The sequence below is a fragment of the Larimichthys crocea genome, chromosome XI, assembly GCF_000972845.2.
Source record: "Larimichthys crocea isolate SSNF chromosome XI, L_crocea_2.0, whole genome shotgun sequence".
In the NCBI taxonomy this organism is placed as follows: Eukaryota; Metazoa; Chordata; class Actinopteri; family Sciaenidae; genus Larimichthys; species Larimichthys crocea.
In genome coordinates, this window is record NC_040021.1 from 20,800,597 (window position 1) to 20,826,115 (window position 25,519).

Here is a 25,519-nt window from a genome sequence, read left to right on the forward strand (position 1 = left end):
TAAAAATTGGCACGCAGTCGCTCATTTAATAAAGGGACGCAATCCAGATAAAAAGCTGTGTAAAACTGGGTATCTGTATTTCAGGCACACATGTGGCATAAACATATAAAACATATACAGTACCTGGCAAGGTGAAGTGGTAACTCATACAAATCTTATACAGGCAAAACCGCTGAAAATATTTACATTCTTTCAAGGTTATATAATGCATAGAAACATATAAAATTACATTCCCACACTGAACACTGCGGAAGAAAATGTGAAAAAATATATATGCATTGTGAGCTTAACCCTGGTATGCTGATATTAATTCATCATTACGTAAATATCATGAAATATGTGGACCAATCTGCTGTGCTGTCTCTGCAGAAAATGTGCAATGTTCCTTTTAAAAATCCATTCAAGAATATCTACAAACTCGATGCCATGCACATATTTCCCCTGGAGACATTTTAATTAGACTTCAAAAGGCAGTGTGTGTACTCGTGGAAGAGGTGGGATTTGTAGCCTAGAGACAAGAGTATGTGTAGTTTCATTATTTATTATTGTGAGCTTGACATAAAAAATCCAATGTAAGAGAGACTGATAGTAAGAGCTTCTTAACTTTAAATACTTGATCCTCCACCAAGTTTAGATGGCCCTTATTAGGACAGAGGAAAAGAATCCATATTCTTGCCTCAGGCCATCCTCCATCTTCCTCAGTGTTTCTGGGTGCAGCTAATGTCCTAAAATGGTCTCATTGTTTTGCTGTTGTGTTTTATAAAATCCTGTGGTTTCTCGACTGAACTGTCAGTGACTTCATTTGAGCATTTCCTTCTAAAGAATAGTGGTTTGGACTGTGTCTCTGCCTATATCGCTCTGCGTTTTTCCAAGACAATTGGCATTCAGTGTTATATTTCTGGGAATTTGCTTGTGGTTAAATTGAAACTGTGAGCTTGAAAAAACTGCATTTTAAAATCGGAACATTTGATATGCTGTGGGTGGATTACACACAAAAACCAAAAAAAATAAAAACCCCAAATTCTTCAAATCGAAAAAAAAAAATCCTCTGATCAACACTAGTGAGACCTTGAGGCTATCTCTGTGTAATCAGGAAAGAATTCAAGCTTATAACACGGCATGAAATATGGAATTATGTGATAACCCTGCAGTGGCTTTTTTCTGAAGAGAAAAAATCATAGAATAAAAAAACACAAAAGCTCTTTGCTCAAATTGTTTTAAAGCTTTGAAACACACATATGATTGTGGTTGCAAAGGAATTTTTCCTTCCTTCTTAGGACATAAAGTAAAATATAAAGTATTTTTCTCTTTGCTGAATGAATCCAGTCCAGTTAATTTAGTCTCTTTCACTGTTCAGCCAGTTCAGCCGGCTCTGTCTCTGTCCAACAGACAAATGAAATGCTCTTGCTGCAAGTTTCACTCAGAGAGACTAATTACAATGAGACCAGATCCAATCAGATGGTCTCATACAGCAGCATTCCACTGAAGATGGTCAAGGGTTCAGAGGAGTAGGCCAGATTGCCAGCGACAAGGTCGATGCAGACTGTGTCTCCTACTACCATAGGTAGGATGATGTTAAAGACAGCCAGAGCACCAGGAATGTGTTTGGCCTCTGCCATGGGCTTCTCCAGGCCTTCAGGCTGATACCCAGCAGAATCCACTCGGGCCACACCCGTGTTGGACTTGGACAGCACAGCCTCGATCTTCATGTTCTTGTGGCCTGTAAGTACACCGCTGAAGAAGTACTTCCCACTCACTGGAGCTGTAAAATAACCTGAAGGAGGGAAGCAGATAAGGAAGACTTAATGCTGTGTATTTGGTTTAAGATATCCATCACTAGATTTCTGGCATTGCTACAATACATTTAAATTGGATCGTGGTGCTCACATCATTGAAACAGCCTGGTTTGGAACAAATAGGTCTGGTCTTGTGGCCATTGACGGCTGTATAGCTCACATCAGCAACTGCTTCTCACCTTAAAGGCCTTTCATAACCAAGCTACTTTGTATCTTTTGAAACTTCCTCATATCTACACCCTTCCTGTACTCTGAGATCCTACTCTGCTATCCAGCTTACCACACCAGCTGTCTGCTTGATGACTATGCAGTCTAAAGCTTTCAGCTCTTCCCCAGCCTTTGGAATCCTATAAGACATTCATAATATTGACTCGCTTCCAACCTTCAAATCTAGTCTTAAGACTCACCTCTTTACACCAGCATGTTCACCCTGACTTTGTCTATAATGGTTACAACCACACACAAAAAACAACAGTTTTTGTACTGACGAAAATTTCCCACCTAGTTATTGTATTAACTTATTATTGAATACTATGGCTTTGTTTGATTTTTTGAAGATGTCCTTGAGTGCTTTGAAAGGCACCTATAAATAAAATGCATTTTCATTATCATTATTCTTAAAAGTATTAATTACAGTAGTTACTACTAGCAACAGGTAACAGATTCTATGTCAACCAAGCAGCAACTTGTGAAATGAAAGCCGAGTGCCAAAAAATGGCAGTTCCTAAAACAGCCACTTGAGGCTGTCTGCAAACTGAATTAGTCTCCATAAGCCCCCATGTTAAATTTTGCAACTTCACAGCAGAATGGAACATATTTACAAAAAATGGTTTTGGTTTCTGTAGTTAATTTCCCCCTTCAAGACAACTGTACTGGGGGATAACTTTTATAGAACTCACAAGTTCAAACTATATTAAGGGTTAAAGTTATATCTAATTAATAACGTGGACACCACAGGGGGTGACATTACAGATGGCCGATGGCAGATTGTTTGAGCACCCAGGCTTCATTCAGCCTGCCTCAACTCCACCCTTGTTTCACATCTTCGCCCATATTTTGATTAGTTGAGAAGTGGCAGACACCTTTTCAAACTCCAGCCGATTTCGGACTCACCTGTTCTGGGATTGTAGACGTTGTTTTCATTGACAAAGACCTCGTTGAACACTATGGTTCCTGAATTCCTCATCGGGCGAGTCAGTGCAGCAGAGAAAGAAAGGCGTGGCACATGGGCATCAGAGCCTGCAAGACCTGATCGTGGATGAGGAACGGAGAGTAGGAGTTAGCATGAAATAAAGATCAAAGTGTAATGAGAGCTTTGAACTGCTGTTTAGTAAGAACAACACATACCCTGTTCACCTTTGAGACCTAAGAAGTAAGATAAGAAATAAAAACAGTGAGTTAATCATCAATTTCATTCTTGTGGTCTGTTTTTTATTCTTATCACAATTGATCTACAGCAGATGTCAAGAAAAGAAAGATCAGAGATACAGCTTGTAGATCAGTAAATTTTATTATACTAAACAAAATCAAATAATTACAAGGGGAAAGTTGGTTGTCCTTACCTGGGGGTCCAATTGGTCCCTGCCTGCCCTCTCTGCCTGGAAGTCCAACCCTCCCTGGGGGTCCTACTGGACCTTCAGGTCCATGTTCGCCTCTCTCTCCCTGGGGGCCTGGTAGACCAGGTGGACCTGAAGGAGTGTATATTTAATGTAAGCTGGGGAACACTCTACTGAAAATTCCCTCCAACATTAATAGATTCTCTTAGAAGAATTCTATAAACATGCACAGTAAGTCAAGATTGCTAAGACATTTAACCCGGTGTGACTCAGGACGTGCTTTTCGCCTGTATGTTTACTGAAACTCCTCTTTCAGACAGACTGCAGACTTTATAGGCTCTTTAAGTGAATGTTTCTGACAGCCTGGATTCTTTCTTTGTTCTATTTCTCCCTCACCCTGACCTTGCCTCCCTTCCACTGAGTGCTAGCTCTTGTCCAAAAGTCAAATCCCATGCCCTCCAAAATCTGTGACTCACCCATGAAGTCCTGCTCTATGAAATTGTGGAACTCCTTGACCAAGTCCACCAAGGAGGAGTTCAGGCTGTGTATGTTGGAGTGGACGTTCTCCAGCTGGACGTTCTGGATATTGTCAATAAGATCTCCTTGGGACGTTACCGTGACATTGAGTCCATTAACGCAGCTCCACAACCCAGACACATGACGGTTCAGACCCTCCTTGATCCTCACCAGGCTTTCTGAAAAAGAGTCCAAGCGTCCACACACTCCCTCCAGCTTTGAGAGTCTTCGATCCAGGCCATCGCTTGACCTCCGGCACTCCCTGACTTCTGTCATATAGTTGCTCCTTATTATTTGGATCTCATTGCCCAGACTGCCAAATCGAATCGTTGAGTCATCAATATGGTTTGTCAGCTCCTTCTGCAAATTGTTCACCTTGTAGAGAACGTAGATATATGTTAACGTGTGTATTTTAGTTGAGTTTCTTTTGACAAAGTTCTAGTATAAATATACTTTTTTCCATCTTTGGTCCAATTTATTTTCCTATGGTATCTTATACACACAAAAATGTAAGCATATTATTGAAGCCATGTCTGACAAGAAGACTCACATGTTTATAATATGCTTAAATATTTTCCTAACTATAATAATATTATGTGAAAACACTGTTGCCAAGATAACCATGAGGCATGTTTGATTGACATAATGTTTTTTTAAAAGTCCATAAAGAAAAGTTATATTTCAGTATGTACAATTTCATAAAACAACACATAGATCATTAGCGCAATTGCCATCATCATTATCATAAAAGCTTGACCTTTTCTGTTTGATTCTGAGGCATGGGTTTTACATAATATAGTACATCCTAAAGTGGGGAATAGGACCCCCAAAGAGATCCAAGACAAATATGAGGGGTCATGAGATTTTCATTAAGGAACAAGGGAAAAAATACATTATGCTACACAATTTATAATCTTTAATTCTTTGCTTTTTTTAGCCACATTAGTCTTTATGCATTGCAGTCGGTTCATCCACTATTTTGGTCCACACTGACATATATCAACTAATGGATGAATTGTCAAGAAATTTGCTACAGATATTCAGTGTCCCAAAAGGATAAATTCTAATGACTTTGTCGATCCTCTGACTAGTCCTGCAGCACCACCATGAGGGTGACTTGATTGTTATTGTAAATAAGAAAGAAGAAATTTGGTACAGTCATTTCATTCTTGTATATTGTATTAACTTTCTGTAATGTTTCACTTTCAACACAACCATCAGTTCATAATTTCAGTTTGTCAGATACGACCAAATACCTGCAGAACTAATGACAATCCCATTAGCCTCAACTCTACTTTGTGTTTAGTAGCTTAGTTAGCTAAACCTAAATGCTGTATATTGTAAGCATTAAACTTTCTTAACATTGGTATGTTAGCATTGTTATTGTGAGCAGTAAGCAAACTGATGTTAGCATTTAGCAAAGCACTGCTGTTTTCTATGTACAGGTTCACAGAGCTGCCAGCATGGCTGTAGACTTGTTATTGTTGAATACAGCCTTTTCAGCAGATCAGTTGCTACCACTGAGGTAAGTTATATCCTCGGTAGCTTGTCTGGGATTATTCAGGATTTTACTTAAGGGGAGTTTCTACTCTACAGCGGAAAGGCAGATTTTTCTCACCAGAATTAAATTATTATGATTATTAAAATAAAACACGTCTGTAATATCCTAATAATTTCCTGGAAATTAAATTGTACTAATTTTATACTATATTAATTATTATATTTTAAGGTTCTGAGACAATTATTAAAGTTCATTTTGGTGCGTTGAGTTGATACCTGCTCAATTGAAGGACTTGAATAAAAGACAATTAATTCATAGCAATAGCATTATTAGTGGCAGTCATATTATCTTCATCATCACCACATCATCTTACCTCGGAGATGATGCTGTCCTTGGTGTTGGTCACATCAGTCAGTGTGTTCCCATACTTCTGTACGGTCTTTCCCAGGCCCTTCAGAGTGTTGTTGATAGAGTTAAACCTGACCATGACCCCAGCCAGCTCTCCTTGGATGGACTTCAGATCTCCTTCTAATCTTCCATTATAGACACTATGACCGTCCAGGCGTTCTTTCAGGTCATTTATGTTGATTTTACACTGCCCAGTACACTCCTCCACTTCCTCTCTGAGCCGTCCTACCTCCTCCTGAAGGTTGGAGCATACCTGAGAGCAGACAGATTCCCCTGAGTCAACCTTTCTCCGCAGATCTGTTAGTTCTGCCTGGCATTTGCTTAGGCCAGTCATGGTGGAGTTGGTGAGTGAGCGCAAGTCCTCCTCTACACTGCTGCAAATGGAACAGTCCTCAAAATCACGGCCCAACGTTTCAACCTCTGTGACAATCCGGTTAAAATTCTCACCGTTCTCACCTGTCACATCCATTATCTTTTTGATATTGTCTGTTAAATTTATCACTCTGTCAAACAGCGAGTCCCCTGACACCGACAAATCATTTAACTTGGTATTAAACTTCTGGATCTCCTCTTCGTTCGATACAACTCTCCACTGTAAGGTTTTCACAGTGTCATCAGTCTTGCTGCCTTTTCCGTTAGGCCCACAGGTCTCATTGCACATATTCGTGGTTGATGTCAGCCTTCGGTCCAAGAAGGTTGTGATGTTTTCCAACTGACTTAAACGGCGACTGTGGTCAGTGACCGTATCTTCCAGAACAGCCACGTCCAGCTCTATCTTGCCGATTTTAAAGCTGTGGTCATCCAGGTGAGTGAGAACCATGTTGCGCAGCTGTGTGACATCTCTCTGGACGTGGTCCTTCATGTTATTTCCAGTGTTAGTACACCTCTGCTCTGTCTTTCTAACCGTGTTGTTCACCCTCTTCTCCAATTCTCTCAATCTGCCATTCAACCTGTCCTCTGTCACTCTTCCCTTTCCTCCACCTGTCCCAGGCAGTTCCTTATCCAGGCGCCCTTTAATCGCGTCGCACTTGCTTGCTGTGGTCGTGACACGGACCTCTACATCAGACAACCTCTTCTCCACCTGGGTGACTGTGTTGCAGCAGGTCTGGAAGCGTTCAGTCTGAGTGCGGGAGATGTCCAAGCTCTGTCTCAGGTGTTGGTCCATGGAGCTGATCAGCTTTTCTAGGGCTTGAATCCGCTCCCTGTCCTCTTGCTGCTGGCGCCTCAGATCCTCCACACCAGCCTGAAAGGAACAGGGATTCAAAAAGTTTGATTATAGTTTGTATCAGTTATCTCTTCTGTTTTTGAGATTTCTTATGCAAAGGTTTTGTCATTGTTTCTGCATCCCAAATTGTTTGATCTAAAAGTAATTTGTGTCTTGCTCACTGTGCATTTTCTCTGCCCTCGTGTAAGGCATACACCTACAGTTACCAACAACTGACAGATCTAAATCAGATGCCAGAGGTTGTTTTGCACCTTCAATTTCAAAGATCAATGAAACTATACTCTACTCATGCTCATATACTCATACCACTTGCATAGCACACATTGATGGATTACTAAATGCCTGGGCCTAACCAGTTAGGGGGCCCCAAGACTAGACCTCTGTTTGAAGTTGCGTGGTTTTAACTCGTTTAAAGGTCAAAGAGCTCAGTCTGTGTTTTTGTTCCAGATCCTTGCCAATACTCTTCGAAACATTTATTTTCATTGCATGTTCCAGTACATATTACAGCATACAGTAAACCTACAGTAAAATTCAAGTAAATGAAAGAAATGGAACATGCGTCATTGGTTTTCCTTTGATGCTTTCCTGTATTATTTTGTATAGTATGCTTGTGGAGAGCTGTGTCAATGCGGATATGTTATAGCAGGATATATACAGCCTCTCCTCATCTCCTATATGGACTATATGAATACTAAAGTTCAAGTGCAGTTTCAACCAACAACAGGAAAACAACTGTGATCAACAGAGGGTGGGGGGTGTTGTGGTGGGTAGCAGAAAGGGGTCTTTTATGTGTCTTCACCCTGGGGCCTATGATTAAGCTCAAACATAAGGCAAAATAATAAACGTTAATTTATACAAATAATGTTTGTTTATTTAGTTGTTTGTATGGAAATGCTTTTCTACTGTCTGCATGTGGCAAATATATTTTACCCCTTTAGGCAGAAGAAATCATTTACACAAGCCCACAGGAAGGAAAGTAACATGAACATTTTACAGGTACACAAATTACAACTAGAAATGTATGTCATAAAAAATGGCTATAACAAAGTAAGAGTAATCAAATTTTTACACATTGAGCTTTACCTGGCAGGAAGAGCAGGATAAAGACACCCTTCTCTCCAGCTCCGTAAGTATCTCCTCCTTCAGAATGTTCAGCTGGTTACCCCCAGGTCCTTTGGCCCCTCCATCCAGTTCATTGCCTCCGTTCACCAGATGGTTGTTGATGGTGAGAAGAGTCTGGTCGTGAACCTGAGCAAGCAAATGTCCACATAAAAACATTAAAACAGTGTATGTTTGCACTTAAAGTCCAAATATAAAGACTGTAAAAAGAGACAGATGCTGTTTACCTGTGTCCTGTTGTAGAGATGGTCCAGCTTGGTCTGGATAGTGTTGATGGTTTCCTTCATGTGTGGTTGAGCTGAGTCAGCAGGGACAACGGCCCCATTAAGCCCCGGCCTGCACAGAAGAAGATGTTAAATACTATATGACATGATATGAAGTGGAGGAGTACAGAATATTTGTAACATTGCTTGATTGAAAATGTGTCCACTTTAAGTCAAAAGACACATTCAGTGTATTTATACAGCATCCAATTTCCTATTTAGTTCTTGTTGAGGTTTAGATATTTATATTGTTATACTGTACAAGCATGTCTCAATAAACTCCCTTGCTGAAAATAAACTACAATAAACATGAAATACCATACAGTGTAATATATATTAACAAATCTGGGTTTCCTCTAAGTAAACAGGATTTTGGTGTGCAGGTGAATGCACTCCATGAAATAAAACATGTCTGTGATGGATTGAAAACATTCACGTACAGCTTCTGGTTAATGCCGTCAATGGTGGTCTGCATGTTGTGGAGGTCTTTGGTCAGACTGCGGATCGTTTCCTCCAGCTGTCTGATCTTCTCACTGTCGCCTGGAGACAAACAGCCAATACAAAAGTGGAAATGTGGAGTTTAATTCAAAGTATGGAACCTTTAATTGTACAGGTATATGTGTTTCTATGGTCTTTGTTCACTGGAAAATCATCCAAAGTACAGTAGGGCTTAAAAAAAGGGTGATGAAATGTTTTTGTGCAGCAATCAGATTTGAAATCAAAATGTGATGACAGCTGGGGGCCATTGTCAACCACAGTGCTGATCAGACCACATCCACAGTCCTGATGAAGCATTTTTTTTTTAAAGGTGAGCATATCAGCCTGGGCTAGATTCAATTAGAAACTTTTCAATGATTCATAACTTCACAGTTATGTATTTTGTAACTGCCATTAGATCTAATAGTGTTTTGTTTTATTCATTCATTCATTCATTTTTGAGTGTTAGAGCATAGAGCGTTCTTACCTCCACCTTCTCCTTTCTGTCCACCGCCTGGGTTGTAGCCTGTCTGCGTGATGTGGGGTCGCCCTCCATTGACCTGAGTGTCGGTGGTTACCCTCGGCCCATTGTGGCAGTCTTCCCCAGAGTAGCCATGGCAACACTTCCACTCCATTTCTGTCACCATCTTGTAAGCTACCTTATACCTTGGCCTTCTGTATGTCCGGTAGCTAAGGAAGTAACAGAAATTAAAGATATATTTTAAATTTTTGTTTTTTAACTGTGCCTGCGTCTATATATGTTTGATGTTTGTACTAAGAGTGAAGTGTAACTGGAGTCAAATTCCTTGTGTGTGTTCACATACCTGGTGAATAAAAGTGATTCTGATTCTGATATAAAATGTCATCTGGACTATTATTTGGTCTGACTTGACATGCCCTGATTTTCTACACTTAAAACCTGAGACTAATGACTCATGGCTAAGACTTGACTTATTCTACATTTATACTCATGACTTTTTAACAACCTTTGAATGGATGGCCATGGAACGATGTTCAGACATTCGTTTCCTGACTTTTTTCATCAGGTTCATTTTACATTGTCCATTATAGGGGTGTTGCAATATACCGGTATTGACGATAACTGTGATATTTAAAAAAAGGAATACTGATATTGCGTTAAAAATATACATGTTATAATATTGTGTATTTAATCCACCTTAAATCAATCAACTATGACTACATTTCTGCTGCTCTGCCTGTAGAGTGAGATTTAAAAGTTGTAGCGCAATCCTGATAACTGAGTCAAGGTTTCATAGCTGTCCCTGATCCCTATTGAATACCACTGCTCTACACTGCTGATATGAATGTGCACTGAGTCATTAGATGTCTGGAAATAGCTACAAATCATCGACTGAAGATTAATGGGATTAAGAGTGCTTTGTAAACTTTAGATGTTATTCTGGTACCATTTTCCAAAAGAAATCAGCTGCATCTAGCCAGTACTATATCTTAACTTCTTGCTCACAGAGTATTCTTCTGAAAAAAAAAAAAAACAGTTTTCTTTGGAAAGCTCTTCTGTAGTTATATCATTAATCTGTCATTTAGTTCTGCAACTGAATAGACTCCCTGTTACAGTAACAATGCAATAAATAGACCAGAATTGTCCGGAAGTCTCAATAAAGATTCACAGCAGCACAGGCACGTTAACAAGCTGTGACTGTGAAGGTTCAGCACGCTGCTCCCCTTTGTGCCAACCCACAAACATCACTGTAGGTATCACAGAGTCTTTTCTGTGCCATAGAAAAGATTTCATCTTCCAGCTCCCTGCTCTGTGAGCGTGAGAAAAAGGGATCCGACGTACTCTCAGAGGAAAAACAAAAACAGGGCTTGGAGAGATGACGGGAGGAGGAGTTAGAGAAAGAGTAAGAAAAGAGGAGAGTCATAAAAAGAAAGAAAGACAGAATAAGAAGAAGAAATTGTTTTTACAGCGCAGGAGACTAGACTGTGGTGCCTGGCTTCATTCTTAGCATAGCCCAGGTTTAGGCCGAGGCCCCTGGCAAGCACGAGGATCAAGCAGCCAGGACAGGGTCAAAAAACACAGTGAAAACTTCAAAAGAGGCAAAACGTCAGGAGAGCTTAATTAATGCTGTCTAGCAAGCAAAACATCCACATTTGGAAAAATCATTCAATGAATCCCATCTATAATAAATTTGTTCCAATATTTGGTCTGCATTAGTCTAGCTCCACCACAGTAATACACATGTGCTTGAGACCAGCACCTCATTATTAGGATTAATTATTGAAATACTGAGTTCTAATTGCAGTATGTCTATAGTGATGTTCAGGCTACACCCCAGCCAAAACCAGACACCTTCCTGACCAGACTCTCCTGAGAGAAAACAGACAGAAAGTGGGAAGAGAGCTGAAAGAGATCTGTATCCCTAGACAGGAAACAGGGGGAGAACATGCACGCAAAGAGGATACAGACTTCTGTGGAACTGAGGACAGGAAGCCGGAGGAGCAAGGTTGAATACAGATAGTCCTGTAACAGAGAGGATGAATTCGACATGATTTGAAATACTAAAGAAGAGAGTAACAGATACTTACGCAACTCTAGGACATTGGCCCCAGGTACAGCGTTGATAGTCTGGTTTAATGTACGTCTCCACCCCATCCTCCATCACACAGCTAACAGTGCGTGTCACCACATATGCGCACCAGTTCCTGTAAAATTGCGCGCACAAGCAGGAAAAAAGGAAATGACAAATGAATAACTGTGTAATGACTGGCATTTACTGTAAGTTTAGAGTCAGGCGTTGACACAAACATTGCAGCCCCCATACACACTCAGTATACACCCTGCTGCTGCTCTCTGTTTCCAGGCAAAAAGAAAAAGAAAGATTCAGAGGAATAATAATCAAAAATCTGGTGACTTGTTGACTGTGTTGGCTCCGCTGTGAGGTTCAAGATAAATATCTCAAACCTTTGACTGATTATTATTCTGTACAACATTCAAGAGAAATTGTCAGCTGGAGCAAATGTCAGATCAGCCCAGGATAACTGCATGATTGCAACAATGGCTACCATTGTATGCCTCCCCAACTCCACACCAACCAACCCACACAAAGGCGCACACAGATCCTCATATCCTTGTAGTGTTTATACTCCATATCCATGTGAAAAACCACATCTGCAGAGCCAATACAATTGGCCTAATTCATTTTTATAAACAACCACATAATGAGAACAGCATCTCTTGCTTTGTTCAGTGTTAATTTTTTTTTTTTTGAGACAGGAAATTAAATGTAACGATTCATGAAATCAATCTCAGGTCAGTGTGTTAAAGCTTAGATTTACATTATTATAATATCCATCCATCCATCCATCCATCCATCCATCCATCCATCCATCCATCCATCCATCCATCCATCCATCCATCCATCAATTATCTGTATCTGCTTATCCTCATCAGGGTCACAGTGGGGCTGGAATCTATCCCAGCTGACTTTTAGTGATAGGCAGGGTACACCCTGGACAAGTCAGCAACTTATCACAGGGCCATTATTTATTATAATATTAATTTTCTTATTTTTCTTATTATGAAGACAAGTATGTCATTTAATACTTACTTGTGCACATTAAAAGAGATATTAGTCTCTCTGTAATTATTTGTCATGTTAACAGCAATGAAGAAGCAAGTACAATGCAAGCGGAAACCTCCGTGGCTGTGAAGTGAAGCCAGTGTGGAAGTGCCAAAAACTGCAGTTATTCAAACGGCCACTTGAAGCTGGCTACAACAAGTCAGTCTCCATAAGCCTCTATGTTAATGCCCAACTTCTCCCCAATCAAATCATATTAAGTTATGCATAATTAAGAGCATGGCTGCTTTGAATGCCATAATAGGTGGCTTGTTTGGGCAAACGGGCACCATTCAGGCCACCTCAGCTCCACCCACGCTCCACATCTTTTCACATTTTTAGATTAGCCAGGAGGTGACAGAGGACTACCAAGATGGCAACAGCCAGAGCCACCACACTGAGCTTCACAATGGCTCTTCCGAAACCTGTGGGTGACATCATGGATACAACCTCCATGTTTAATACAGTCTGTGGTCCAATTTAAGAGACAACGGACATCATCCAGTTCTAACTCTATCTAAAGATTCATTTAAGAGTGCAGCTAAAGCTCAGGTTTCAAATTTCTAAATCAAGAGGGTCTCTCTTAAAATCCTTGGAGTGGCAAATTCCTGCTTTGTGTTTCTCCAAACCACGCTAAGCTTCAGTGACAACTCATTTACCTGGCATAGCACTGGAAGCATGGAACAAAACACCTCTGAAGAAGCTCTGAGATACTAACGACTTATCAATTTCATTCCTGTTTGTGTTTGTATATCTGTTATATTTAACAAGACAGTATGTCTCTGTTTAGGTTGGTGGTATCCATTAGTGCTCCGTTAGCTTTCTAGATGTTCCATCTCCCCTAGTTAGTTGTTTATTTTGGCTCTCCTGCTTGGCAGTTAGCTGGCTTTGCTTATCTGAACTTTTGCTAATTAATCCCCCCTATTCAAAAGGCTCATTCAACAACACTTCATGTTGACATGATGGAGTACAGATGAGAGCGCTCATGGCTCAGTCTATATGCAACTGGAAAAACAAAACATGGAACAAAACACTGTGGCTGCTTAGAGCTAATGCTTTGTATGTTTGGAATAAAAAATCCAATAAATCATTTGACTACAGCAAACCAGTATAACACAGATTATGGTATGAAGGAGATATACACTAATTCAGATTTAAACCTGGGTTCATTGACTTTAGAACAGTGGTTCTTAACCTGGGTTCGATCGAACCCTAGTGGTTCGGTGAGTCGGTCTCAGGGGTTCGGTGGAGCCTCCGCCCTGGAATTTTTTATACCATTTGTTACAACATATCTTTGTGAGCAATCGTTTTCGAGGATGCTGGACATAAAAACTAAGAAAAGGAACAGACTTTGCTGTGAAAATGACATGAGACTGGCACTTGCCAAGGTGAAGCAACGCATATCTGAACTGGTCTCTCAAAGGCAACAGCAGAAGTCACACTGAGGTAAGTTGTTGTGAGTTCATGCACTGTGTTGGTTTTGTTATTTGAACAAGGTGATGTCAATGCACGGTTAATTTTGTGCACCAGTAAAAAAATCACATTTTATTTTTTATTAAAGAAGGGTTCGGTGAATGAGCATATGAAACTGGTGGGGTTCGGTACCTCCAACAAGGTTAACAACCACTGCTTTAGAAGTTACAGCAAACCTCCAGCCCACACTGAGCAACACTATTTGAAGTTGTGTTTCTGGCCACTTAGGAAAATCACTCCCATTGAAACTTTTTTCACGCTCTACCAACTCCACAGGGAAATATCTTACTCATCATACCTGCTACATATTCCACTATGTTCACCAGCTAGTCGCTAACATTGTAAGTTAGTGTAACAAAAGTCAAACAGCAGTCGCTACCGGTTAATGTACTGTGGGTTTTTAGAGCTGTTTCACTAAAAAAAATAGTGATGGGTTTATACCAGCAACTTTTCATTTTCTCAATTATTAATAAAGAAATATTTCTACCAACTTAAAGGTCAATTCAGGTTTAAGCTTAATCCCATTCTTATCCCTTAATGAACACTGTTTAAAATGATTCCACATGACAAAAATGTCCTAAGCATGAGGCTTATGAATTTGTCCTCATCGTTCTGATCTCCCTTGACCCTCAGATATTTCTCTTGACAACAACTGCAGACAGATATAAAGACACAGACATCCTTCAGTTGCCTTCTATCATCATTTTCATATTACCCAGAATCCCTGCCCATTGCTATTTCCCCAGTGGTTATTAGGGGCAATTAGTGTCTCTCTCAGATTCAGCTGAGCAGAACTATGAAGGGTTCACAGATAAAAGTTGGAACGTACAAGGAGTTCCTTCATGCTGGGAAGTCAATCAGCAGCTTTCCTCTCTCTGTCTGTCTTCATATGTGTCAGTCCGTCCCTCTATGTCTCTTTCTGTCCGTCCTTGTGTCTGTCACTCTTTACATGTCTCCTGCTGTGAAGTTCATTTTTTTCTGTTCTGCTCTTCTTGTCTCTTGATCTTTTTCTTCCTGTCTCACAATTTTTTCTCACCCTTGCTGCCTCCTTCAATTTCTCCGTCTCCACCTGTGTCTCTCCCTGTACATCTCTGTTTATAATCGGCTTGTTTTTTTTCTCTCTTTCTCCCTCCTCTGCGTGACTACAACTCTTCCCTGTTCCCCCAAGACCCCAATCCTCCTCTTCATTCCAGAGCTTGCCTGACTGACAGAAAGAGTTTATCATGTTTCGATCCTCCCCAGCACCTCATGACCTGCTCCTCATGACCTCTTGTTCTTATTGCTACCGTACATGGGAAAGTGAACAGGGCTAATTAACTGTCAGACTCAAGAATCATGACCAATCAAAGGGTTGGTTGACTTACTCTCACTTCCTCTAGTGGTGTTAAAGTTTTAACAGGTAACAGTTTTTCTTGCTTGCGTCTCAGTGATTTTTGCCACTACTTCCACACAGTGAAAGTGCTGAAAGAACAGTGGCCTTGAGATATCAACAGGCTGCAAATTAAGAAAACATCTTTGTAACTTGACAAAAGCTGGGCAGCATTTAGAAAAATACACTGCAAATACATGAAACACATTTGAAAAACATGCTACAAATACATAAAAGGTCAAGAGGACAGTGAACACAGCTTAGAAACGATTGTTGTTGGTAAGATAAGCCAACATTTGTGACTCAGAAGTTTACATCTGCTTACATCTGGACTGACTTATTGAAGTGTAAAAGTCACATGAACTCGCAGAGCCAAAAAGTCAAATCCTATCAGTCATGAGGAGATGTGTATTTACGACAAACTTTACCTTCTAGTTTGCCAGTAATGACAGACACCCTGCAGCCTGTATGATAATCACCACCACACCTGAGGAAGGTGCTCTCTGTTATTATGGTAAGTGTCTAAATGCTGCATGTGTTGTCAAGTTGATGAAGATTTTTCCTTAATTTGCTTGTGTTTTTGTCTTTTTGCATGTTTGTGCTTGCTCATGGTTCAGATTCAAGGTCTAGACCCATGTTTGTGCTTGCTCATGGTTCAGATTCAAGGTCTAGACCTTAGAATTTTTAAGATTACAAGACAAACTAGCATTATTTATAGAAAAGAAAATAGAAGAAAACTATGGTTACACTGTAGCTGTTTTGCCTTGTAGGCTAGCAACGTGCGTGGTGGTTCTTTCATAAGTCCCAGCTTCATGAAAAACACAGTATGGATTGCAGATAGATTTTGCAGAAACTTTTTGAAACTATTTTGTATATTCAGAGTATATCATGTTGCTTTGACCTGATTTGAAATAAACACTAATTTTGGCCTGATTCGGCTGTGCCTGGAGTCAAACACCAAAGCGAGCATAAGTGAATGTCATTTGGCTGAAATCAACCAGTGTTCATGTATCCAGACTATTCTGCAAGTCCCTTTCCAAGGATTTGTGGTTCAGTGATCCAAACGGCCCTCCTGCACTGAATTGTATTACGTTTTGCTTTGCTATTCTGTGGTTTCTTACATTCTATTTAATGCTTCTATCAGAGCTCGCAGCGCTGGTGATTCAGAGCGAAAACCCTGCCACCATACATCTGAAATTAGCCGACGTCAGCGTTCCCAAACACAGCTGTCTCTCTCCCCTCGTGTAGTTCTGCGGTTCAGTGCAGTGATCTTTATTGCATTATGCTGTGTGAGGGTTTGCTGGGTTGTTCTGTGGTTTGCTATACCGTACTGTGTATGTTGGACTCCAAGTTTTTTTGGTTTGGAGCGTTGGACCTGTTTCTTCCCTCTGTAGTTCCACTGTGTTAGCTTTTTTTTGTCACTGTCATGCAGTGGGCTTTTTATCTATTATCCTCACTTACTGACTCTCAGGGTCACAGACACAGCAGATAAAGCATAAAGTTGGCAACGTTCACACCATCTTTTCACTGATGGAGAACAGGCGCTACGTCTCATATAAATAAACCTAACCATCTCTCTTTTTTTCACTATTGAGCAGACACAGATGTGGATGCATGCATGGCCGCACATATACATGCACACGCAAACACACAACTCCCTCCACCTCCGCAGATTCCAAACACCCACACTTACGGTACATACCACCCTTTTCTACTGGTTCATTTTCCGTCTTTCCATCATGGGCTTCTCCAGCCAGTGAAATACATAAGAGGAGCCTTTATACTTGTGGGAGGATGACTAAGTGTTAGTACTGCACTGAAAGAGTGTGTCTGTGGGTGAGTGGGAGTGTGTGTGTGTGTGTGTGTGTGTGTGTGTGTGTGTTTGGGGGGGTGCTTGTGCCCAGGCATATGCCTTTCACAAAAGAGAGTACAGAGAATTTGTTTATGTACACCCCTGCATGTGCGCCTGCATGCAAGTTCTCTGTTGCATTGGTGACACTTTGAAAACAACATTTCAGCTCCTCAAACCTCTTGGCCTTTCCTCCTCTCTCTCTCTCTCTCTCCCCCTCTAACCAGCGTGAAGTTAAACATTCCAAACAGTAATCCAATAAAGTCTCATTAATCCAAATGGCTGCAGAGAAATGGCTCAGATGAAAGTCCGCAAACTACACTTGGCATCTTTTCAATAAGTGTGAAATACAATTACAAGCGCACGCAAACACACACTACACACCCATTCATGCGTTCACAAAAGATTTACACAGATACACAATGACGTTCACACACACTCCACACATGCACACACACGCAGAAAGAATAAGAACATGAGTCTAACCTGCTTATTTGTCCACACTCTACACTCTAACATAAAACTATATAATATATTATAAACTGAAGCCAATACCAGTTTACAATCTGACATTACATTTAATGGGGAATTGAGTGTGTCTTCATGTGTGTGTGTGTGTATGTGTGTGTGTGTGTGTGTGTGTGTGTGCTCTCATTTCAATGGCATATTCAGCAGCTAATCTCCCTGCTTCCTTTACTATATCAGCGCCACAGGACATAAACAGTCCAGCGCTCAATGTTTCAAACAACAATATGTATTTCGTCATTGTTTATCGGACAGGCAGCAGATAAAGACGCACATATCAAGCTACAATGAACAATGCTTTATTTAAATTTCATTGAAAAGTTGTTTAAGCCTTCAGACCTCAATGACGGCAACCTACCGGTGAACCGGTCATTACAAACAAACATTGTTCAAACATACAGAACATTAGAGGTAATGTTTAGCGCTATTTGCCTCGTGCTTCTCTTATAAAACGCATGGAAGCAGTTGTCTGCTGCTAGCTGTCAGAGGACGGAAAGTTAACCACACGGACGTGCAAACCAACCACCCAGCGCGTTCTAATCCTCTTGTAAAACCAAAACAGAATTTGTATGGGAAGTTTTGTCTGACACCATGTTTCGGTTGAAAGACTTCAAAGACGAGGTCTAACTGGTTGGTTTGGCAAAACCACATCTGGTTAACGTCTCCAATGTGATTAAGTACAGCTGAGGCTGGGGAACTGTTTATTAAGCAATAAATCGATACAGAAGTATTTGATTAAATGCTGCAGCCATTAAAAAAGTCTTAGGGTTGAACAGTCATATAGTTAAATATCGCATAGCTTCAATGAGGAGCGGGAACAAGCTAATATGGAATACACACTTGAGTTGTTGTATTAGAGTGTGTATGATACTGTAAACTTACATTCAAATTTACACCCAGTGGTTGTATCTTTGGGCTGTAAACCTGTTAACGGATTTTTGGGACCACTTTGGGGAAGCAGAAACAAACTGTAAACACAGGATTAACATTTTACTACTTTTTAAGATAATATGGTAGCAAACAGCTGATAATTTACACATCCAGCAGATCATTTGGAGTTGTTTGTGTCCATCTGGCAACATTCGGTCTCTTTTAGCTTTCCACTAACTCCTGAGGGGAAGTATCTGTTCCTTCAGCTGCTAAATGCTCCACTATGTTCTCTAACTTTGTCTGCTGTTTGATGCTGAGCAGGTAGCGAAGCCTCCAGTCCAATGGGTTTCTAGAGCTTGCTAAAGAAACAACACATATGAGAGCAATGAGTGAACCAAAACAGTAAAGTTGTGGGTCATAAAACCAAAACAATGAGCTAAAATACGCTTTTAAAGTTCTTTATGGCTGAGGGAAACTGCAGAATCCGGTGATAATTCTCTGTGGGTTTGTCATCGCAACGGTCCAGTTACTCTCACAAACAGTCAAATTATCCATTTTTGACACAAAGATATTGACTATCGCAGCTTCAAGGGGGAAGAAATGTATGATGAAACGTGCAATCGAGCAAACGGACATTGAAAGAAGGGAGCTGAAACTCCTGCCATGACATGAAGTAGCAAAAAGTTGGCAGACAAAGCAGGATTAGCTTATCAGGAGCTGTTTGATTTGACACATTTTATAAAGCATACCCAGACAGACACGCAAACAAGCACAGGAAACGAGCCTAAACACACTTACACGCATGTTAATTAACACAAATACACTTTGTCCACGTAGACACACACATACATATAAACACGGCTTTCTTTACTTCTCTGCCAGGCGCTCAGCAGTGAAACTCCCATTGTACACGTCTCATTTTTATTTACTGAGCCATAACTCAGCGTGAATGGAACTCGTGCACCTGTCTGAGCATCACTTTATTTCCCAATAAATTTCACTTGCTTATAAAAACAGCAGACAGACACTTCGGAGTCGAGCAGGAAGTTGCAGTCTCATATCTCAACCCACACATACAAGGTTCATTTTATTCAACAGTATCTCTGCGTGAGACCCGCACAGAAGAATTGTGGGTGAAACCGGAATTGTCAGTGATAAAAGTGACATGGAGAGTAAGTGGGAGGAAGAAAGCATAAAAGAACTAAAATGGGGGGGCTGAGGTTCACTACTTAAACAAAGAAATCACTTGGCGGCGCCTATTGTTGAGAGATCTTTCATTTAGCTTTAAGGGAAGCCCTCGACAGCGACCTGAATGAGTGGATGGAAAGGGGTGTGTCTCACTGTTTGAACTGTGACCCAAAGGTCAAGCACCCCTCCAACGTCCTTGTAAAGGTATACCCCTGTACACACACTGAAAAGCACACAGACTGTCAGGGACGACAACACGCACACTCGAGTGCGCACTCACTCGCGCTTGAGCGATCGCACGGCGACAGACAAACACACACAAAGGCAGACACACACATTCTTGAAGTCGCTCCGCGCCGTCTTAAAATGTTCCATTCTACTCGCGCACACACACACACCCACACACGCGCCATTTTACCTTTGGACTCGTTCCAACATCAAGGGACAGTGTCACTGTGTAAACTTCTCTCTGATTGTTTAGCCTGGCGGTCACAAAGATATACAGAGAATGGCCATGATACTGACATTTGCTTTAGCTTTATTGCGCAGATACGTCAGTGTTCAGATGTCTGCAGGGGTTTTTGTGGCTCACTTGAATTTTAACCATTTATGGAGGCATGTGTATTTGAAACATAAGTCTTACAATTGTTGTCAGGTTGAACTTTATTAGCAGCTCTTAAGTAAGGTCGGTAGTTAAATGTCTTATGTTATCAGGAGGTTTATAGTTCAGTTGTTCATGTGTGGTAGGTTAGGATGAATATTGGGAAGGGATCCAAATCTCTAATAGTGGTAGGTAGGTAAATAAAGCTTTCTCAAATGAAATGTATGCTGGGAACTATGGTAATTAGGTTACAATGGCTGTGACTGGATAGGAACCCCTTTCCCACATTTTTATTACCATATATAATGAGATTTGTTTACTGCCCCAATTAGCTGAAAGCAGAGAATCACACAAATGAAGTGAGTTTGGACAATTTCCAAGGTTTCGTCAAGAAGAGGACAATCCTGTTACAGTCTAATTGCATGGCGAAGTGCTGGTGCATTTTGGTATGCTATCAAAATTGTAGTGAACAGGCTTTGGCAACATCTTACAGTGCATTGTAAGAAAAAAATAATGCTCTCAAAGCCTTTCCACAAATACCTGTGTAAAGCTAAGAAAATAAGACTAAGAACCTACACCCATGCTAGCATCTTGTGAGGCTGTACTTAATTTACCTACTTGAGTTAAATGTATGCATATTCACAATGCCAATGCTCACATGGTGATGTTTAGAAAGTATAAAGTTTATAATGTTCATCATGTTAATTTAGGATACTAATATTTGCAAATTAGGACACAAAGTGCAGCTAAAGTTGACTGGAAAGTCATTAGTGTAGCATGTACTTTGTCATGAACCAAAGAATTTGACCTGATAATGGCAAACCATGAAAACTCAAGGGATCATCAAGTCTACAGTTCACCCATAGGCTGTCTTTAATCGCAATCCATCCAAATGCTGTCAAGACATTTCACTCAGAACCATAAATTTTAACTTATGGTGATCCTAGAGGAAAAATCCATCCAATAGTTGAAGTTTCCGATTCCTTAGCTAGGAACATGAGGTGTTCAAGGTGCATGAATTGATGGATAAAATGTGTCAATTACAAGCTCATTACATGCAATAGTAAACTTAATATCTACTGTACGTCTTGAGCTAAGTTTTTTCTTTCCTTCAACAAGGAAAATTTATATGTTTTAGAATTGGCCGGAATGAGGTTTCTGCACGCAATGGAGCTGAAATTCTGAATCAAGACAACAGTAGACAGTCTGCTACTGCTGCACTGGAGCCACTGGGGTCAATTAGCTTGATCCTTGGCAATTAATAAAATAAATTTCAATACTGACAATTGTTCTCTCTTTATGCCCAGATTGGCTAACCCTACTGGATTCTCATGGGTAATTTCTTAGTTATTACCATTAGAACGCATGAATTGCTGAAATCCTACATCCAAATTCCTTTCAGCAACATAAGAGGCATTACCTAAGAGTCAATGGTTATACCGCATGGAGGCAGAGAAGGAAATATCTATATTACAAAGTCACTAAAGAGAGTCGAAGAGACGAACCGTGAGTGTCTTAAAACGCCACTGCTGTCAGTGAGTCCTGCACCATCTTTGATTTTACATGGCTCGTCTTCACTTTATTGTCTTTCTCTTTTCTCTGTTGGAATAAATCATGTATTTTTGTTTCCCTGGTTTCCACCAGGCATGACTCTGTAACATCGCAGCCATGACACTGTTTTGTGCTGTTCTCCATGCGGCTTCATACCCCACAATGAGGACTTTGTGTCATTTTTCCTAGATGTACGATTGGACGTCTTCATAGGGTGATTTATTTTGAAAGTATAACAGATTTTCTATGTCGTTTCTGTGTCTGACTTCCAGCCAGCTCAATCTGGAACTTATGGAAGCTTTTGATATGTGCTGCAACACTTCCAGCGACTCGCAATCATTGTCATGAACGGGCGCGATTAGCACCACCTGCTGATCCGCAGCCGGAATGCATCACAACAGTACTTTGTGAGATTGAGCCTTTACTTTAGAGCTGCCTGATGTCATTTTCCCCCAAGCTTTGAGGTTGCTAAGAAGATTTTCTACCACCTGGTGATTATGTATTTTCAACATTCTTAATTAACTAATTTAATTGCATTATTAATTCATGTGTGTCGGGTAAGGTTGAGGTCAGGGATCTGTGCAGGTCAGTCAACTTTCACCACACCAAAATGGGAAGAAAAAAAAAAAATCTTTCTGGGCCTGGCTTTGCACTGTTGCATTGTCCCACTGAAACAGGATAGGGCCTTCCCCAAAGCTGGAAGAACACTATTATTTATGAGTATATCCTGTAGCACATACATGACTCTGAGCATTAGCCCAAATAGTGAAAAATGAATGTGGGTATGTCCATATAGTGTACAGGCATTACTGATCACCTGTTTGGCTCTCCTGTTTTTCCTGTTACAAGCAGAGGGCCATAAAAAACAGTTTTAAACCAAACCCATGTCAACACAACATCTGGAACTCCAGTGGCTGAATAAGAGTAACATATGTGTATATCTTTATGGCCCTTGTACCCCATTTCTAAAGAAAGAGTGGAGAGGGAAATCAGTATGATTAATGAGAGTTAGATGCTCTGTATCTACTCCTTGCTCCCCTCCAGTGGTGATCTTAAATGTTGTCCTTCAAACTGTACATGAGCCTAAACAGATCAGCAATCCACCTGCATCCAGAGCAATACACAGCGCTCCTTCCCTCTTCCTATGTCGCACTCCGGTGACACTCTGACACATTTTGGCAGGAGATGTATCGGACAGCTCCGGTAAGACCCCTGCTGGATGTCTTCAGTTCATTTAACAGCCTTTACTACTTATGGAATACCTCACACATCTGTCAAAACAGATCAATTGAGTTCAAACGGGTGTCAGAGGGGCAAACCGCATTGCCACAGGCCAGCGCATTCTTCCCCCCGATGCGTCACATTGTGTGTGTGTGTGTGTGTGTGGTTTGTATGTGTGTATGACACAGGCCAACCATGCTGACTCCTTCATAGCTTGCTGGTTTCAGCAGGGGGAAGGCATTTAAGGACCCCGGTCTCCTGTCTTTTCTCTTGTTGTGTGGCTCCTCCCCGCCTGTCCTTACTCTTTTCATCCTCTCTCGTCACGCCGGCTTGGCTCCTCTCTCTTCTCTCTACAGATCTTCTGTTTCTTTTACTGTCTTGTCTTGCCAATTTTCCCCATCTTTGTTCTTTTCTTTTTCTCTTATCTTCTTGTCCTCTTCTCATTTATCTCGTCCGCTCTCTTCTTCTTGTCTTCTTATTTGATTTCTTATCGCTCCCTTCCACTTGCCAATAGTTCAGCTTCATCATACGCCAAAAAGGCAAACCAAACACATCTCATGACTCAACAGCGGCAGCAGCAGCAGCAGCACACTGGGCTCTGATGTGGACAGAAACCTGATAGGAGCTCATATTGCAGGAGCTCAACTCTCAGAAGCCTGGCCTGCCTTGCATATACACATTCACACACACACACACACGCACACACACACGCTAAGTACAAACACATGCAGGCATGCAGGCTGATGTATACCACATTAGAGAGGTCTGTCATTCATTCACTCAGTCATTCTGTTGTGACCCCTTATATTCACACACATGTGCATACATACACATTATCTGTCATTCAATTGGCCCAAACTTCCTCATTCATTGATTTAAAAGCACACAAACAAGTCTCACACAAACACACATAGAGGTGAGGGGGTCGTCCACACATGGGGCCCTCAGGCAGAAGCTCAATTACATGCCAATAACACACCATGGGGCTGCAACAGCACAATAAAAATATAAATGTGCTGGCTCACTGACAATATTAACAGCTTTAAGAGCAGGGACTCCAACAGCCATCACTGATTTACAAGCGACTATTAATCAAAAGTCGCTCACGTCTAAATGATCTCCTTACTGTCCTATAAAAGAGAGGGAGATGGCAGTTTGGGAGTCCCAGATCTAAATCACTTAAGTTAAAATTCCAAGATTACACATTATCAGTCTTCTGGATAAATAATCTCCTCTTCAAGTTCAGTATTCCTGCAACTTATCACACCGTTCACCTTTACTTGACTGGAAGATGTTTGCCAGAATGATAAATTCCCCTCCAACGAGGCTGAACCAGGAGGGGGCTGGGGGGCTCTGTTAGATTTCTGCGCCCCCTGAAAACGTTTCACTCGGGGCCCTGAAACAGTAAATATCTATAATCCATATAAGCCCTGTTCCACTCAGGGCACCCCTCCACCCATTTACCCACCCATTTAAGGAGGGCCCCCGCAGAGCAAGAGACAAAATGACCAACAAGATATTTCCTCTAGACAATTTACAGTGTTTCTTCTGTGAGGGGTGACATTACCTATATTACCTACATTACCTATAGAGAATGATTATATTATATTACTGGTAGGATTCTCCCCCACATGTAAGGATAATTTTTATTATTGAATAATATGTCAGCTATTTTTTACATTCATTATTCTGACCCCAACTTTTCCCTAAGACACAATTTTCTGTCAGACTAAGAGCCGAAAACACAAAGATATTCCATCTACAATGATATAAAGCTGAAGAAAAGCAGCTTATTTAGGAACTGGAACCTGAAATCAATTGATAAATCAATTAATAGCTCTTTGTTATGAATCCCCTGGAGGCCCACTGAGGGTCCCCGGACCTCAGTTTGGTAACCACATGACAGGCGCAGTGAAGAGGACTAAATTAAGATGTTTCCAAAGCAGCTCTTGTCTTTCTTCACCTCCACACACACACACACACACACACACACACACACACACACACGCGCGCGCGCTCATGTTGATCTTACCTGTGTCTGCTGGCCGCTCTCTGTCCCGTCTGAATACTGGACTCCGAATACCCGAGACCCCAACTAACCCGGGCCAACATGAAAACAAGCAGGTAAAACACGGTCTCCATCCTCGTGTCTGGCGTTGAGTCAAACACAAATAAATGTCATTTAAGTTCCAACGTTTATCCAAAAAGAAAAGTCTCTCCTCAGTGACGAGCTGTCGGTAAGTAAAGATGGAGAGCCATGACTGGGTCACACGGTCCAGTCAAGTGCATTTCAGATGTTAAAGTGCGGCTGAAGGCGGCTGGAGGAGTCTGACGCTGCTGCTGAGGAGCGGAGCAACAAGAGGAAAGTTTCCTGTCAGAGCTCCAGCAGCAGTCATGCCCGCTCACAGCCCC

The 25,519-nt window shown here is 41.1% G+C and overlaps 1 protein-coding gene across 1 annotated transcript; it reads right to left on the reverse strand.

The window, feature by feature from the left end:
* Positions 1-25,519, reverse strand: emilin1a (elastin microfibril interfacer 1a). The gene is made up of 12 exons (XM_010741255.3): positions 25,140-25,519; positions 11,430-11,546; positions 9,349-9,551; positions 8,825-8,924; positions 8,349-8,457; positions 8,086-8,250; positions 5,743-7,020; positions 3,829-4,243; positions 3,359-3,484; positions 3,144-3,161; positions 2,910-3,044; positions 1-1,774 (listed from the first exon to the last, which is right to left on the reverse strand). Exons 1-12 carry the CDS (start codon positions 25,247-25,249, stop codon positions 1,455-1,457), a joined length of 3,096 nt encoding a protein of 1,031 aa, XP_010739557.3. The 5' UTR covers positions 25,250-25,519; the 3' UTR covers positions 1-1,454.

Bases quoted from the DNA above. Each gene is read 5' to 3' on its own strand.
- emilin1a (XM_010741255.3), bottom strand. From the start codon at position 25,249: ATGGAGACCGTGTTTTACCTGCTTGTTTTCATGTTGGCCCGGGTTAGT. The intron at 8,458-8,824 runs GTACGTGAATGT...TCTTCTGTGCAG, and splicing joins GACGGCATTAACCAGAAGCT to GCCGGGGCTTAATGGGGCCG. The intron at 7,021-8,085 runs GTAAAGCTCAAT...TGTTCCTTTCAG, and splicing joins TATCCTGCTCTTCCTGCCAG to GCTGGTGTGGAGGATCTGAG.